Below are 18,155 nucleotides of genomic sequence, written 5' to 3' on the forward strand. Positions count from 1 at the left end.
CGCCAATGCAGCATGTTATTTTAAAATAAATATGTCACACTTTAATAGTACAGAATTAACATACTATAAATATAAAAAAAAATAAATAAATAGATGTGTATTTGAGTCATGAGGGTGCCAGTAAAGTACTGGGAGGCACTCTCAGTTTACACCGATGAAAGAAATTGCCCTAACGAGGACACAATTACTTTACCATTGGCCTCCACTTGTGAACCATTAAAATTGCTGTCACATTTTCTGGATAAAAACCCCACTGTTGAAGGATCATTGGTCAGGCTGTGAATCTGAAGGAAAATGAAGACCAAAGAGCATTCTACAGAAGGTAGAGATAAAGTAATACAAATGCATAGATTAGGGAAAGGGTACAAAATAATATCCAAGTGTTTGGATATCCCAGTGAGCACAGTTGGATCAATAATTAGGAAGTGGAAGCTGCATCACACCACCCAGGCACTGCCAAGAAAAGGCTTCCCTCAAAACTCAGCGCTCAAACAAGAAGGAGACTTGTGAGAGAAGCCACATAGAGGCCAACAATTACTTTGAAGGAGCTCCAGAGTTCAGTGGCTGGGAGTGGAGTATTGGTGCCCCAGTCAACCATATCAAGAGCTCTGCATAACACTGGCCTGTATGGGAGGGTGGCAAGAAAGAAGCCGTTACTCAAAAAGTACCATCTGAAAGCATGTCTGGAGTTTGCCAGAAAGCATGAGAGTGACCCAGCAACGATGTGGGAAAAGGTTTTGTGGTCAGATGAGACCAAGATAGAGCTTTTTGGCCAAAACTCAAATCGCTATGTGTGGCGCAAACCTAACACTGCCCATGCCTCAAAACACACCATCCCTACAGTGAAGTATGGTGGTGGCAGCATCATGCTGTGGGGATGCTTCTCATCTGCAGGGACTGGGCATCTTGTTAAAATTGAAGGAAGAATTGATGGAGCAAAATACAGGGAAATACTGCAAGCTTGGGAGGAAATTCACCTTTCAGCAGGACAATGATCCCAAGCACAAGGCCAAAGCAACATTGGAGTGGCTCAAGAGCAAAAAGGTGAATGTCCTACAGTGGCCCAGTCAAAGTCTTGATCTCAATCCCATTGAGAATCTGTGGCACTATTTGAAAATTGCGGTCCACAAGCGTCGTCCAACCAACCTGAACAACCTGGAGTAAATCTGCCAAGAAGAATGGGCCAAAATCACTCCGACACTGTGTGCAAAGCTGGTACATACTTACCCCAAAAGACTTAAAGCTGTTATTGCAACGAAAGGTGGCTCTACCAAATATTAATGTGTGGGGGTTGAATACTTATGCAAGCAAGATATTTCAGTTTTTCATTTTTCTTAAAAACATTTCCCAACATAAAACCAATGTCACCTTACAATAATTGATTTTGAGTTTCAGTGTTTTAAAATGAAATATCAAACAGAATGAAATTTCAATGTAATTCAGTAATATGAGAGAATTGGTCAGGGGTCTGAATACTTTTGCAAGGCACTGTATTTGTTTCTTGTATAACCTGATATCTTGCATCAAAAATAATCTGACCACAGAATAACACTCTGTGACAGCTAGTGTAATTCATGTATAATATAGAGGAACATCTTTTTGTTTGAGAAATTCAGCATGCTGGATTCAAGTTTTCTCCAATTATCCATATAACAGAATTAGCACAAGCAGTGGCAAGCAATTTAGACATTAAAAAGTGTTTGCAATGATGATTTTTTTTGCTGGGTTCAGATTACTAAAATATAGAACACATTATTATTATTATTATTATTATTATTATTATTATTATTTGTTTATTTAACAGACGCCTTTATCCAAGGCGACTTACATAGACTAGGATGTGTGAACTATGCATCCAGCTGCAGAGTCACTTACAATTACGTCTCACCTGAAAGACGGAGCACAAGGAGGTTAAGTGACGTGCTCTGGGTCACACAATGAGTCAGTGGCTGAGGTGGGATTTGAACCAGGGACCTTCTGGTTATAAGCCCTTTTCTTTAACCACTGGACCACACAGCCACCTCAGTGATTTTAGAGTGGTGATGAAGAAAACAGTAATCTGACATAATTACAGGTGGCACAATTTGTTCCTCTGGAAAGTGTATTGTTTTGTACAGTAGATCCAGTAGGAAATAAAAATAGCCCAGTGTATGAAATTATTTGCATATAGATGAAAAAATTACTACATTGATATTCAAACAGAAGGGAAGAAATTATGTTACTTGTGTGTGCTGTACTTTACTATCTTTGATTAATAGTGTCTTAAGATGCTAATGTACTCTTTTATTTTTGCAGTTTGTGTTCTGTATACACAAGGAGTTGGAAACAAAGAATGGAGAGAAGTAAGTACAATAGAATCAGCCGCAATCAAGTATGTTTATTTAATATTATGACCTTTATTGTACTCTTTAAAGGAATATATTTCATAATGTTGAATGGTTTGTTTGGGGATTTGGGATGAAGTAGTGCAGAGCCAGTGGCTATACAATATGGTATTGAATAAATAACAGAATTAAGTGGTAGCTTTTAGTATTAATTAAATGTATTAGCTTATCATATATTTGTATTAAAAAAAACTGTACTGCCTGGGAGAAACTGGCTGTACACTATTTAATGTAATAATTCAAAGTAAACCCCAGAGTGACTACAGATATGACATGTAGAGCGGGTTACAGCAAATCTAGTTTTTATTATGGCCAGAAGAGCAACCTGGTACAGACACTGTATGAGATATCACAGTCATCTTAACTAAAGTACCCTTATGCTTGTATAGAATCAGTGTGTATATCATTTTCTATTCCAGTCATTGCATTCTGGTGACTTTTTAAAAATGAGAAATTAAAAGCACCTCCGTCGTCACCCCCCCCCCCCCCCCCCCAAAAACACTAGAGTTGGATTATCATGAGTATTACAAATGTATATCATAGCAAGTTAATAATAAAATACACATTTTATTCAGTGAAAATAACGTACATGATACGTACTGCTGTTTGCACTGTAGTTTTTCATGAACACTTTAAAAAACTTTTGTTTTTCAAATCTTATTTAAAAGATAAAGCTTTTTGTGTGTTACCCTTGCACTAAAAAAAACTCAGCTAAGCTAGAGGCCAAGTTCCTTCACTTCAAACTCTGACATTTATTTGTTAAAAGCCAGCGGTTTCGACAGAATGTTGCTCTTCAGTTTACAGCTGGAAACTGTAGAAGAATATTAAGTCAAAGCAATTGACTGTTGTATACTTTAAGAAGCCGGCATGCGCAACACATTTCCTTTACATAAGACTAATTAAAAATAAAAATGAAAAACACTGGATGAGGTCCATCGGTGTAGCTGTGATTATGTTACTTATAATGCATCTAGAACAGATCAGCTTGATAAGTAGTCCTTTTGGTCCTTTTTGATAATTGGCTCAAGTTTCTCCAGTGGTATTCTATGTCTAACACTGTATACTATAGACCTGCATGCCCATCTGGGAATTATACAGTGGTGTTTATAAATGTTTGAGGAATACCAAACACATTTTAGCTGGCTAACACTGTATATTCTTACGATTGGTACGGACACTCCCTACCAGACGAGTAAGATTTTCTGAAGCAGTTTTTGGAAGGCTATAAACAGTCGGCCCTAAGTATGATAGTGTTTTCCTTCATATCTATTTACATTTCATTTTCATTCTGTGATGTATTATTATTATTATTATTATTATTATTATTTAATTCTTAACTGACGCCCTTATCCAGGGCGACTTACAATTGTTACAAGATATCACATTATTTTTACATACAATTACCCATTTATACAGTTAGGTTTTTACTGGAGCAATCTAGGTAAAGTACCTTGCTCAAGGGTACAACAGCAGTGTCCCCACCGGGGATTGAACCCACAACCCTCCGGTCAAGAGTCCAGAGCCCTAACCACTACTCCACACTGCTGCCCTATAATATGTATTATATGTTGTATTCATTTTGTTTGATTTTTTTGTTTAGTTCCCGAAGTCAGCATTTTCAGACTCATTGAACCTAATTTACATGTGAAGTTTTACATGTTTTTCTATGGTAAATGGATTTTCTTATAGGTAAAAGCCTTCACCAGTGTTTTGCTGGCATAACTGATCAAGTTCCTCATGAAGTCTTATACAGTGATTTCTAAATTACAAATGTTAAAATGTTAACGTATCCTCCCCTGATGCTATTTGACGAATGTGGTATATATCTTATTTGCCTATATGTTTAAACCCGGAGAAATTAGCTTCATTTGCAGGTTGCTACTTTCAGCTGCACTATTTGCTGTTAATTATAGTTCCATTCTACTGGTAACGAGAATGTGGGTCAGATTATTGAGCTGTGTACAGTATAAAGACAATATCAAGTAGTATGAAAGTTACTTAACTAGATTAGAATGATAAACTACCATATGCATACGGAAAAAAAAAGCTGAGAAAGAAAGAAACAAAGTTGTATAGATAACACAGCACTTGGAATGGAAATACAGAAAAACAACCATTACAAAATAGAAATGAACACAACCACAGCAAACACTGTGATACACAGGGCGTGGGTTTTGTGTTAGATAGGGTCATGACATTTTCTGCAGTAACAAAGGGTAAAGTCAGTGTAAGAATATCAGAGGGATTGCTAATTGAATGTCATCTTCAGTGATTTTTAGATCTATCTGTTTAAATACATTAGTATCATTTTTGATTGGAGATGGAATATCCTACATGGTAATTTTCATATCTTTTAAATTAATACCACTAGGATACTGTGGTTGCTTGTGACAAAACATATACAGGTATAGTTTGTATAAGCCCTATTCACGAAACTTTCTAAGGATGGGTTTTGAAGAGTATTATAAACACGTTTAACAGTAGGGCCTTATATTTCAAACATTTAAGAAGATACCTGCAGTTATTGGGCATGTTCGCAACGTTTTAGTTCACCTTTTGACAGGTCAGTAATTCTTCATTCATTTCACTGTAACTGTACTTGAGAGTGGAATGTACTATGGAAAGAGATTGAGTAAAGCCATACAGTTTTTTTTACTGTATATATTTTAAATTAATATTATTCAAATTGTATGATACTTATTTTATCTGTTTTGTAGTATGGAAGAACAGAAGCTATTGACAACACTTTGAATCCTGATTTCGTAAAGAAATTTATGCTGGACTATTTCTTTGAAGAGAGGCAGAACCTCCGGTTTGATTTGTAAGTAAATACTCAAGTTCTAATATGTTTTACAATATTCATTAGAAACGAGGTGGGTGGGAATGACAAACACATGCCTTCTATACTTTGGGGGATTTTTTTGGACCTGAACCTTGTAAAATATTTAGTTTTGTCTTATAGTTATCATGCTGATTTTCAAATAATGTTCTATGAATTTCGTCTTTGTTTAATCGTCTTTAATCGTCTTTTCTCTTGTATCAATGTGGTGCTCAAAATTGAACATTTTAATAGATATGATTTATTTAATTACTAAACATGCATGTGCAATTTAATGATACAAGCAATTCAAAATCTGTACAACTTAATATTGGTACCTCAAAGTCATAAAATGGAGAACTAGCAAATAAAACAGTAAAGACTTATGAAATACAAACAGAGCACTAAACTTGTATTGCAGCACAGCTTAGGGAATGATTTTGTTCTCCAATATAAACCAGTACCCTGGTTTATTCTGAACAGTAATGGAATGTAATAGTAATAAAAAAGAATGCAATGCAATTAACCTTCAGATTAGAAATATTATGTTCTGTCATTTACTATTTGATATTATGTATTTATTTTTTGCTCAGTACAACATGATCCTTTGTTTTATTCTCTATTTCTGCTTAGATCGTTATTTATTTGACCGTTAATGGTGAATTATGCAAATCACTAATGGATATAAAAACAGAAAAATAAAATCTGAAAATGCAGATGATTTGAAGTATCTGTTTAATGTATGCATATAATTATGCTGTGTAACAAGTGTGGTAATGTCTTAAGGTTATATATTAGAATGCTAATGTTCTAAGGAGCCCTTTTAATGTAAAATATCAAATGTGACTGCCCTTTACATGAATCACTGTCAGAATTGACAGCACTGTGTGGTTATTAAGCCATTACCCCCGACATACAGTATTGCTGTTTTATTACCAGCTCCTTCTCTTTTACCTTCAATGCTGTAACCCAGCCTAAAATGAATGTTTGACCCTCAGGCAGTTAAGCAAGCAGAACATCATGCTGAGCCTGCCAACATGAAGCTTGTGAAATGTGTCTACCATTGAATTCATTGGTTGTGTGCACAAACAAATAAGAGAGCACTGAAAAGCACTCGCTACACAGATATTGTAAAGCTGTGTGTTGTTTTTATGACAATGAAGTGCATAATCATGTTATTTAAACGTGCTGGCATGCGCGGCTTGACGGCTATGTTCTGAATGGTTTTGGCACAAACTGGGTTACTGTATGTCTGAAAAGATTAAAGTAGATGACGGCTTGTAATTGAGAGGTGCTGTAATCCAATTTACATCTAAAAAGGATTGGATAACAGCTGCCATTTCTCTTTTCACTTGCCCATTGCATATTTGCTTTGGGCTGTTCTTGGCTGGGTGCCCTTTCAACAGCAGTTCCTAAGATGTCATTTTTAACCCACTCAATGCTGCAGGCTTCTGAATCTACACTGTTTATTTATTCACTTGTCTGCACATCATGTTAATATGAACAGACAAGTAGACTAGGTTAGGTGGTACATTTTAATGTTTCAGAATTGTTAAATACTTTTGATTTGAAAATGTGTTTTCTAGAAAATTATTAGGGTCAAGCACCTAAAGATCACTTCTATATTTCCTGTTTGTTTGATAATTAAATGTAAATATTTAATTATTATTATTTTTATAAATAAAATTTCACAAACGTGTTGGGAGGGGGGAGGAGGGGTGAATTGTATTTATATGTTCCCTTTTCTGTTTACCATTTATGGCTTTTGAATATATGTACTTCTATGTACAGTATAGTGGCTATCATACATATATGCTTCATGTGGGTGCTATCATGGTTACAGATAAAAAAAAAACAATGCCAGTAAGAACTGTCAGAAACAGTTTGGTTATCATTTCCAGTTTTGTTTTAAATAATGCCATAGCCCCACAGTCTGGAAGAATTTACATTCCCGAAATAAACAATGATCACCGGCATCAGCTCATTTACATTCGCTGATCTTGATTGTTCAGTATGCATTAGTTAGGCTTCCAACAGGAATATGGCTAATCCTATAGACATTTAGAATGACTCTGACCTAATGCACGCAGAGCTGGGCATGGATGTTGAAAGATGTCAAATTGAATTAACATCAGTTTTTCCAGCAAATGAACTCAGCCATTAAATGCAAAACGCTGAAGAAAAGGAGAGAGGGGACACCACCACACACATTGTAGCAGATTTTTGTAAAGGCTTTGTTTGGTGTCTAAACATTATATTTTGCACTACCCTATAAAATAAGTGTAAAAAAGCTACAGCTGGTTTGTCAGGGAAATAATTAATTAATTACCGGTATAGCATATTACTGATCTACTGTGTGTGTGTGTGATATATATATATATATATATATATATATATATGTATATATATATATATATATATATATATATATATATATATATATATATATATATATATATATATATATATATATATATATATATAGTTTCAATTATGCAATAATTGTGTAATTAGTGTCAAAATGCTGAATAGCTACAGGCAAATCTTTTGTACATTTTTATAGGGAACAAAGATAACAAAGGATAAGCTCTATGGTATATATGTGGGGGGCCTTAAACATCATAAAATAGGTACATTTATTTTTAAATCATAAATTTAGTGTTTATATTGAATTTGTTTAAGTTAAAAAGGGGTAAACAAATGAATTACACAGTATTTTAACATGCTGGCTAATATTTCATGATTATGCATTGTATTATCAAGTATTCCACTGTTCTGAATAAGATATGTGGACTATGTAGCTAGTAATCGGAATACAGTAAAACCTTGGTAAGAATAATACCATTCTGTTCTATAAGGAGCCTGTAAATAACTGTCCATAATAGAGTATCACAGAAGTTATTGAATTGACAATCAAGGTAGACAAAACTCTTTCTAAACAGACGGTAATCGCTATCCCTCTTAGAAAGGCATGTGTTTCTTAAATGTAACTTTTAAACTAATAACAAACCGAATGGTTGCTTACCAGTGCCACGTGGCTGCCTAGTACATACCTACATACATTCCTGCTGCTCCTAATGCTCTAGTGTGTTTATTTGGAAATCTGGTTATTTACTGTCATCCTCCTGACTACAGGAATCTAAGCTTCACTCAGTCTAAATAAAAATCTGAAATGAAAATGCTGAAAAAAGTTGGCTTAGTTTCCTGAAAATATTCCTAAAACATGATTACCTGGCAGCCAAATTGAATTCAAAACAAAAATGTGGTATATATTCCTGTCTAAACAAAACAGCAATAGGTTGCAATGCAGCAGTGCACGTAAGCCAAGATTTCTGAAGAAAGTTCTAATTATGCAAATCATTACTTTTGACTAATTTCACACAAAAAATTTCGTTTACATTGGTTGTCATCTTTTATACTGATACTGTATATCCCCAGATGCCCTTTTTTTGAAATAATATTATCATCTTAACGAGAATATTTTAAATAGAAAGTACCCCTATTTAATTATAATGGATTGGCTTACGATTAATTATTTTTCAGATTTTGAATTTTAACATTGTTATCCAGTATGGAGACAACAAAACTGTTTCACCAGTGTGATATTACCAAATAATAACATATTTGTTGTGTAATTTAAATCATATGACTGTGTAATCCAATTTATTTTAACTGGATTATGTTATTTTGCTGTATATAAATATATATTTTTGTTGAGCCAATTTTTTCCAGTTACACATATACCTCAATGGTTTAATTTTAAAGCAGTTATCCAGATACCTTTCAAACTCTTGTCACAATCCCCAACAAAAACAAAATATATAATATATAATCTTCTGTTTGCAAGCACATGCAAAAAACAACAGTGACTTGCCTACAACACATTTGAGAATAAACAGATTGCACAGCATTGTTGGCCTGACCAAAATATCGCTCATGCAATAACATGATTTAAAGTAAATCACTAGAATAATAAAATGTCATAACATTTCCTAAGCTCTAACAGTTCAGCCCCTGGCATTTTATTATAGGACCAGACCAAAGCACGCAAACTCTTGAATTTCATAATAGCAGGCACAGTAACTTGCATCCTGTGACTGTAAAAAACATAACATGAATCATTACTGGCATTTGAAAATATTTACAGTGAAGGGATATATGTGCAATTTTGTTTTTTGCATAAACAAAACAAAACAAAACCGGTTTATAGACACTTAAATGTCACCAGGGACAATTTTGTATCGATAGAATGACCCCTGAGAAAGACATTATTACTTGAGTATAAGAAATGAGGACACCAAGCAGAAATTCAGAAGCACTTTATTGAATTATTGAAAAACACACGGGTTATTATATTTAATTGTAAATGTTAATATTTGATTTGCTGCTTTTATACAGTGAGTGTAAATGTATCTATAATGTTTAGTATGAGAGATACTGCTGTCCTCCAGGACTCCATTGCTTGATGATTAAGACCTTAATGTGTTAATTAGTGTAATAACTGTGAAAAAGAATACGAAGGCTTGATAGTCTTACACCATCTGAAATGTGAACAATCAAATTGTATGTTTAGCATGCATTATAATCCAGAAACAAGATGACATTTCTCATAATAAGAAGCTGAACACTTTTGTTGAATGAGCTATCAAGCTTTTAATTGCAGTTGAAGATACTTAGTTTTCTTCTACAGCTATGGCCAAACGTTTTGCATCACCCTATAAATTAACTAATTTTGCTTCATAAAGTCGAATGAAACCTGCTGAATAATGTTACATTAACATATTGAATTACATACCGCTTTCTAGTTTTCCATATACTTAACGAAAAACTGACATTACAAAATCTAGTACTGTATTACTATTATGGCTTCTGTTTGACTTTGTGATATAATTTTGTAGTTTCTTTGATTACATGATGTTAAATAAAATATCAAAGTAGTTTTTTATTAATTATGTCTCAATCCTAAAATTGTAGGTGATGCAAAACTTGTGGCCATAGCTGTATATTATCTGCTATTTTGAATAAAATGCTTATCAATTGTTTGTTTTTTTATCTCATCCCACAGGTATGATGTTGATTCAAAAAGTTCAAACTTATCAAAACACGTAAGTTTTTAATTATTTCCATTAACACCAACTAACAACAAAGAGCTTTTGTGCTACTACATTTAGTATGAGCAAAGTGCTGCCAAAGACATTTTAAAACTTGAATTGCTGGTGAAAAAATAAAAATAAAAAATAAAGAAATCCTTAAGTACCTTAATTTGTGTCTTGCTGATGTTCTGAGCCTCTAGCGCAGGTCATGCACCAGCAGAAGCATCACATGAAATGCTAGACCTACTGTATGCAGATCGGATGTACAAGAACATACTCTTGACCTTCAATCTAATTGAGACTGACAGGTTGATGAAGCAATGGCCGACACAGGATTGGCTGTTTAAGTAGATACCATATGGCTGGAGGGAATTGTGTCCAATGTTGTACCAATTGTGTCTTGACTCTTTGTTCTCCAGTTGGGTTTTTGTTATGATATCCTGTTAAAGACGTTCTTCTTGTTGTGAAGTAGGACAATGAAAATGGAAGTTGGTACTTCCGCAGATTGATTTAAGATGATGCATTGCCATAGGCTAATTATGCTGAATCATTTCATAATGCAAGATAATATTATTTGTAATTTATTAGAGGTTTTCAAAAAAAAATTGCCTGTATTTAAAATGCGCTTTAGAATGTGTGGAACATGCAAAAGCTACTTGGTTTGATTGTGACGACAAAACCATTGCGTAGAAGTTAAACCGCAGTATAAAAGATTTTTATATAAAAATATATTTATATGAAAACATTTTAGATTGCTTTGTCCTTGTACTGTAGGAACAATTGAGTAGTTTCCCATTTCAAGTATTATTTAAGTTCAAAGAGAAGCCAGTGACGGAACGCTGTCCCTGCTGCAAACACATTTACTTAAAGCTCTTTAAGTCTAGTAACTCACGGTCTAGTAATGACAGCTTTAGTAGCAAGTGATTTTCAAATTAAATTTGTTAATAAAATCAATCCGATAATGCTTTGAAATTGAGGTGATGAGGTCGTTAATAAACAAATTTCTCGCAAGTCACTTCCTGTCTCAACGACTAGATAAGGGGAACTCGTTAATCAAAATGCATATTAACGAGATCAAGAAAAATGAATGTTAGCATAATTCACTGTTAGCAGCCAAATGGAAATAAAAATAATGGGAATATCTATTTTGTATATAATTTGTAAACCTCATTTAAAATTGTGTATTTTGTCATCCAGAATGTATATTTCTTTAGAAAACTCCACATATAAAATGCTGATTTACAATTATCTGGCATGTGGGTAGAAATTGGATGGCACAGAATTAAAAAAAAAATTATAAAAAAAACTTAAACCCCACTAGTCATTTACCCTTATTCGGGGGGTTATTTTATATACAACTCTTTTACTGTGAATTTTGCAATCTTTATTTGGTTAAAAAGAAAATAATACCTTTTTTTGGATGGGGAGAGCCATCTATGTAAGCTTGGTTGGAATCTATTTTCTTATGTTGATGTATTTTAGTATGTATGATTGTGGCTATAAATAAATACGTTTTGAAGTGCCATTTGTTTGTATAGTTGTTAGTTGTTATACATGTATACCATGTATTTAACATTTCATTATATATTTATTAAGCTTTTAAAATTACGATAGAACTCCCTAACAAGGACGCATTGCAAATCCGCAATCACCGGTGAGGAAACTTTATTGTAATAGTATGCTGTTTTCTATACCAAGATTTCATTATTTACTCTTAGGTTTGTATTTGTATAATTCAAATGAAATCTACGGTAGAGGTCAGCTGTCATTAATATACGTATCCAGAGCTCATATAGGCTAGTAAATAAAATCTCATTCATAACCACAAGTATAGAAAAAGCTAAAATATTTTCATAACTACAAATATTGAATTATCTAGGTAGTCTTACAGAGTATTGGGTCTCTGAAATGATTAAACACAGCGGATTGTGTCGAAATGTAAGGGTCATAACAGGAGCCAGGGAAATTTGCACATACGTTCCAGATGTTGTTATAGGATGCATCACAAATCACCTGCACGTTTGGTGAATGTTGGTACGGCACGGCCTCTTTTCGTAGGCAATTCAAGGTCCTCCTACAGAGTCTGCCGGAGGTCGACAAAATGCCCCATACAGACGCAATCGAGCTTTTACATCTTCATCTGGTAAATCTAAGAAATTAACCCTGATCCCTCCTGTACACCCTCTCTCTGTATTGTCGGCATCGCAGCCGGGGTCTGTCAATCTAAGGCTCACACTCAAGCTCTAAAATTAAATTTGCTGCTACTGCTGTTGCAACTGCTGCTGCTTCCAGCAAATCCATACTGTAGTTTGTTTATTCTATTTTTTTTAACACCAAAGAACATAAATACTGTTTCAAGGTGTCATATCCTTTTTCGTTTAATTAAAAATGTCCTTTTCCAAGTGCAAATTAATTCCTGATAAATTATGACAATTAACATCGATTTCCTTTTAAATTCCCACACACACAAAAGAAATAGTCACAATAAGCACTGCTCGTTAAGATATTGACATTATTTAGGAAATCAACATAATTTCAGAAATCACATGAACACGATTATTTAATAACGAAATAGACATAACGACAGCTTGAAAATCAATGCTACATATGGATTTGTTCAGTAACACTGGAGTTATCATTTACAAACCTTTGGAAATCCCCCCCCCCCCCCCCCTTCCCCCTTAATGTCTATGAGATGTGTAACTTTCATTACATTTCAAGTGAAGAGTGTGCCATAGATTCTATTAAACAGTCTTGGGCAACACTAACTCATTGACTGTCCTTGATGATTGTTTGACCCTCGGAAGGATCCAACCCAGTCTTTATGCAATGTCCTCTTCTTTGGTTCTACAACCACAACTGTGGTCCAGCTCAATCTTTTAAGTTGCTTTGTGGATTTCTTAAGTCAAGGAGCTGCAATTTGGGTTTTTTGTAGATTGAGAGTATTGTGCTGTTTTTGGTACATGGTGTAATCTCCAAATACGGTATTACTTTGAGAGGATTTTTTTTTAATATAAGTTACATTTTTCATCCCCATTCTCAAGAAGGCTCTAGTACCTGTTTATGTGGTAACAATAGTGTTTGTGGTTTTAGCTTATGAGATGTTTACTGTAAACCATCTGATATTTCTAAAATATAAGTCAAGCTCTTCAGTAGGTGCACGTGTGTGTGTGTGTGTGTGTGTGTGTGTGTGTGTGTGTGTGTGTTTAAATCAAGTGTAATTGAACTACTGTCTTGAGGTGGCTAATTAGAAATATTTGTAAAGATCTGGTAGCAATGTTAATTTAAAGTTCCAAATGTTAAATAGGACAATAGCAGACATTCCCCGCTGCTTTGAAGGGCTCCACAGGCTAATCAATGAGTAATGCACAGCTGTGTGTTAACTGATGATTTTTAATTGTGGATTTTCAATTTTTGTGAGTAACTTATGCATTTATGAATACACAAATGGAAAAAATGTATATGCTTCCTTATATGGGTGCTCCGAGTAACTGGTGCAAATCAGTATCTGTACAGAGTACGGCTTTCTTTCAGAACATACTTCTGGTGTTAGCCCCAGACACGTCCGCTGATAAAAATACACACCAGGACTTCAAAATGATAAAAAATGCAGGCAAATAACTTCAAAGTACTGTCTGATCACCTTGTGAGTGCCAGGAAGGTGTTTTCAAGGCATCTGCAGATTTATCTCTGTCCACCTATGGCAAAAAATTAAACACATTTGGACTTCAACTATCAAAATCAAAGACTGTCTGGTCATTTCCTATGCCTTGTAACTTTCTGTGCCAGAATAACTTTTTATGACAGCTGTGGTTTCACCCCACCCACTTCCTAATACGATCAGAGTATGAGAACCAATACGAGTATGATGGCTCCAAGTACAAGCTCTTCTGCTCACCCCTAATCCTGCATAAATGACGTTGCTGCATATACACTCTCACCATCATGGTCTTAGGGCATATATATAAATATAAATACATGCAACACATGTAGATTCATAAACTCATACATTTCCTTCAAGTTTGTTCATAGTTCATTGTTCTGACTTGAGGATAACATTTTAAGATGCAATGCCAAGCCATGAATGCCATGAAGTAAATAAGTCACTGGTTGAGAAAATAAAATAGTAGTTTGATCTTTGGTGAACGGCTACTGATTCAATTTAATTATGGAGGAATGTCCTACTGGGGCCTAGTTAATGGTATTTGTATTAAAAAAATTCTATACTCTACATTCGCTAAACTGCTACAAAGAAAATCAGATTTTCATTAAAATTGTACTTGGTACCATGGAATGCAGTTTAGAGCATAATAATTATAATAGAAACAACTGATGAACAAAGTTGATTGAGGATAAAAATCCTTCTCAGAAGCAAAAGTATTTAAAGCAGTACATTGTATGTGTAAAAAAGCAATGTCTCTTTTGAAATCTAGAAATGTCTTTTCAGACTTATCACATAACCAGTCCTGCCACAATGACAAGTTTGTATCAGACCTAACCACTTCTTGTTTTCTGTTAATAGCAGTGTTGGGGCAGCTTTATCTTGTTTTGCAGGAAGCTTTGCACCTGGCACTGGCCTATTTCATTCTTCTGGGGATTCATGCATTAGTTGTGTTGCAGTAAACAACTACCAAACTTTGCGGTCTAATTCAATACAGTGGTGTGACAGGTTGACCGAGTGATGACGTTCCCAGATCAGAAAGCTGACAAACGGTTAAAGCAAGTGAATAAAATCTCATTCATAACCACAAGTATAGAAAAAGCTAAAATATTTTCATAACTATAAATATTTAATTATGTAGGTACGAGAGACACACAGGCAGGCACTGCGGGTGAAAGAGCGCCCTGGTTGGCCATTGTTATTGAAAACAAAAATAAAAAAAACGATTTAAAGAAAAACACTGCTCACAGAGCCAAAATAAAAGTTTAAACAAAAACAAGTCACAAACACAAAATCTCCTGACACCCAAACAAACAAGTACCATGCTGGTGCTTCCAGCACGCGTAGCAATTGCTTTTTGTTTTTACTTTCTGTTTCGTTTTTCCCATCTCTCTCTCACACACTTTCTTCCTCTTGAACACCCCACACCAAACATACAAACATACAGGTTCATATACACATGGCCATCTCTGAATTAATTAATTAATTAGTTGTTAATTCGGAGATGGCCACGGTATATAAACCTTTATGTCACGTTCTGCACAGGGTTTAGAGGGATGGGGCTATAACCTCATCCATGCTGTCAATAACAAAGAAAACCATGATTTTTTAAATACACAAAATACATTTAAATCATACAATAATAACATCACCCGTGTCCAAACAATATATTTCCTTTTAAATAATAATACAATACACCACAATACATTTGAAATCATAACAATACAGTAGTATATGCTATATGAGATATGACCATGTTCATTTTTAATCAATGAGAATGCAGCATTTGGTTTTGACAGGTGTCCTTAGCCAATCAGGATAGACCGGAAGTCCCACCTCCCAGTTCCTGTCACGTGTTTGTAGTCTTTAAGCAATTCTGGACGTCCCACCTTCCCGTCCTGTCACATGTATGTAGTTTTTAATGCACTTACGGAAACCGTGTTCCATGATTGTAGTTTATCACATTAAAATGGGGAATTAAACAAAGGTTTGGGGTATTATTTTTAATTTGTGTTATGTGTGTTATTTCAGAAAAATAAATGGATCAGTGAAATGGGGAAAACAAGGGGAATACATGGGCTTTTTTAAAATAAAATAAGTTTTTACAAAAATAAAATAAGTTTGGAAACAGGGGTATATAGTTTGTTATATTCTTTATTTCAGAAAAATAAAATGAGCAGTAAAATTGGGAAAAACAAAAAGGTACAAAGTGTTGAAAAATAAAAGGAGCAGTAAATGGAAAAAAACGGGTACAAAGTGTGTTTAGCTACATATGTTATTTCAGAAAAATAAGGGTTTTTTTACAAAAATAAAATGTTTAAAAAACGGGTATACAGTTTGTTTTGTGTTATGCTTTATTTCAGAAAAATAAAATGAGCAGTAAAATGGGTGAAAACAAAAAGGGTACAAAGTGCTGAAAAAATAAACAAGCTTGAAATGTTGAAAAATAGAGCAAGCTTGAAAATGTGAACAAAAAATGTATAAAGTGTTGAAATTAATACTAGTAAAAAGGGAAAACAATAATATATAAAGTGTTGAAAAAATAAAGAAAGTTGAAAATGGTAAAAAAAAAAAAAAAACCTAAAATGTATAGAGTTGAAAAATAAAGCAAGCTTGATAACGAAGCCAGTGAAATGTTAAAAACAAGTACATTACACAGAGAAGCGTGTCTGTAAAAAAAAAAAAAAAAAGACATAAAGTGTTTTAAAATTAACAAGGAACAGATGCTGTACAGATCCAAATAGAGAAGCGTGGCTGTTGAAAAAAGACAAAATGTTTAAAATAAGGAACAACAAATACATAAATACACAATTCACGGGGCGGAGCTATGCCACCTGATAGTGTTTATTGACAGAGTTAGTAAACATATACACATGGAGAGAGGGGCTCCGCCTCTTCAAGGCCCAACATTTACTTGATCGATAGACACGATAAACAGGAGGGGGGCCACTGTCTTTGAGGTGACCCGACATACGAGAGGGGCACCGTCTCTGAGGTTACCCGACATACGAAGAGGCTCGCGAACCGGAAAGAAAACATGAATTAGTATTGATAACACAAAAGAGGTTCTGGCTCTTCCTGACCCAACATATACAGTAGGGGGGTTCCATCGCTGAGGAGACCCGACAAACAGGTGGGGGGCCACCGTCTTTGAGGTGACCCGACATACCAAGAGGGGCACCGTCTCTGAGGTTACCCGACATACGAAGAGGCTCGCGAACCGGAAAGAAAACATAAAGTTAGTATTTGTTAAAACATATAATGCTTGGTGTTCCACCTCTTTGAAGCCCAACATAATAGAAGGGGGGTTCCGTCGCCGAGGAGACCCGACAAACAGGAGAGGGGCCACTGTCTTTGAGGAGACCCGACAAACACGAGGGATGCCACCGCTTGGGGACCCTCACATAGAGGCATCAGACCTGAAAGAAGAATCCCAAAAGAAACATACATGCAGATGGAAGGGTTTGGCCGGAGGTCCCCTCTGACTCATGGAGAACCCTCCTCTATGAGGTAAATGAAACAGAGCTTAACAAAGGGTTGGAGAAAGTGGAATCACTAACCCCCCAAAAGATGGACCCCCGGCTCCCCTTTGACGCAACGTGAAGAAGAAAAAAGAGAGAACCGCCAATGCATAAGAAAGAAGAAAAGAGAAAACATTTAGACGAAAGAAAACAAACACTTAACGTGACAAAGGGGTTAGTAGACTGTACCCTAATGACTATGTGAAGACCCTCTGCACAGTGGAAAAAAAAAACCTCTTTCTTTAATTTTATTTCTTAGGGGGAAATCTTTGGTGGCTCAGGCAGAAAGGTAGTCCCCACTCCGGACATACTAGCAATGGACTGATGTGCGGAGGATATTTCAGATGATGAAGAACGAATATAACTTTCAACTGCTGATGAAGTCCAGCGCCCAATATTTTTAAGATTTTTTGCTGTTGATGCCAGTGCTAGCAGCCGAGATATAAACGTCCTCCCCTGTGGAATGATATGTATTGCAAAATTAAAGTAACCCAGCAATGAAAGCAGTGCCCGTTTTTTAATTGTTTTACTGATCTGAAAATCCTGAATGAGCAAATGAATATGGTTAAGTTTAGACTCAGGCAGGCGGGCTTCAAACTTTTCTGTATCTAGAATGATTCCAAGGAATTCCAAAAAATGAAGGATACCGATTGATTTTTCTTCTGAAAGCGGAACGCC

At 35.0% G+C, this 18,155-nt stretch overlaps 1 protein-coding gene across 4 annotated transcripts in view; it reads left to right on the forward strand.

Moving 5' to 3' along the window:
- Window positions 1–18,155, forward strand: part of LOC117419905 (copine-8) — a 124,066-nt gene that overhangs the window by 22,209 nt on the left and 83,702 nt on the right. For all 4 annotated transcript variants that reach the window (XM_058986071.1, XM_034033268.3, XM_034033267.3 and 1 more), the window contains 3 exons: window positions 2,296–2,342; window positions 5,102–5,205; window positions 10,268–10,307. In XM_058986071.1, coding sequence (XP_058842054.1) covers window positions 2,296–2,342; window positions 5,102–5,205; window positions 10,268–10,307 — 191 coding nt within the window. The remainder of the gene's footprint in view (window positions 1–2,295; window positions 2,343–5,101; window positions 5,206–10,267; window positions 10,308–18,155) is intronic.

Source organism: Acipenser ruthenus, chromosome 14 (assembly GCF_902713425.1).
Source record: "Acipenser ruthenus chromosome 14, fAciRut3.2 maternal haplotype, whole genome shotgun sequence".
NCBI classification, from domain to species: Eukaryota; Metazoa; Chordata; class Actinopteri; order Acipenseriformes; family Acipenseridae; genus Acipenser; species Acipenser ruthenus.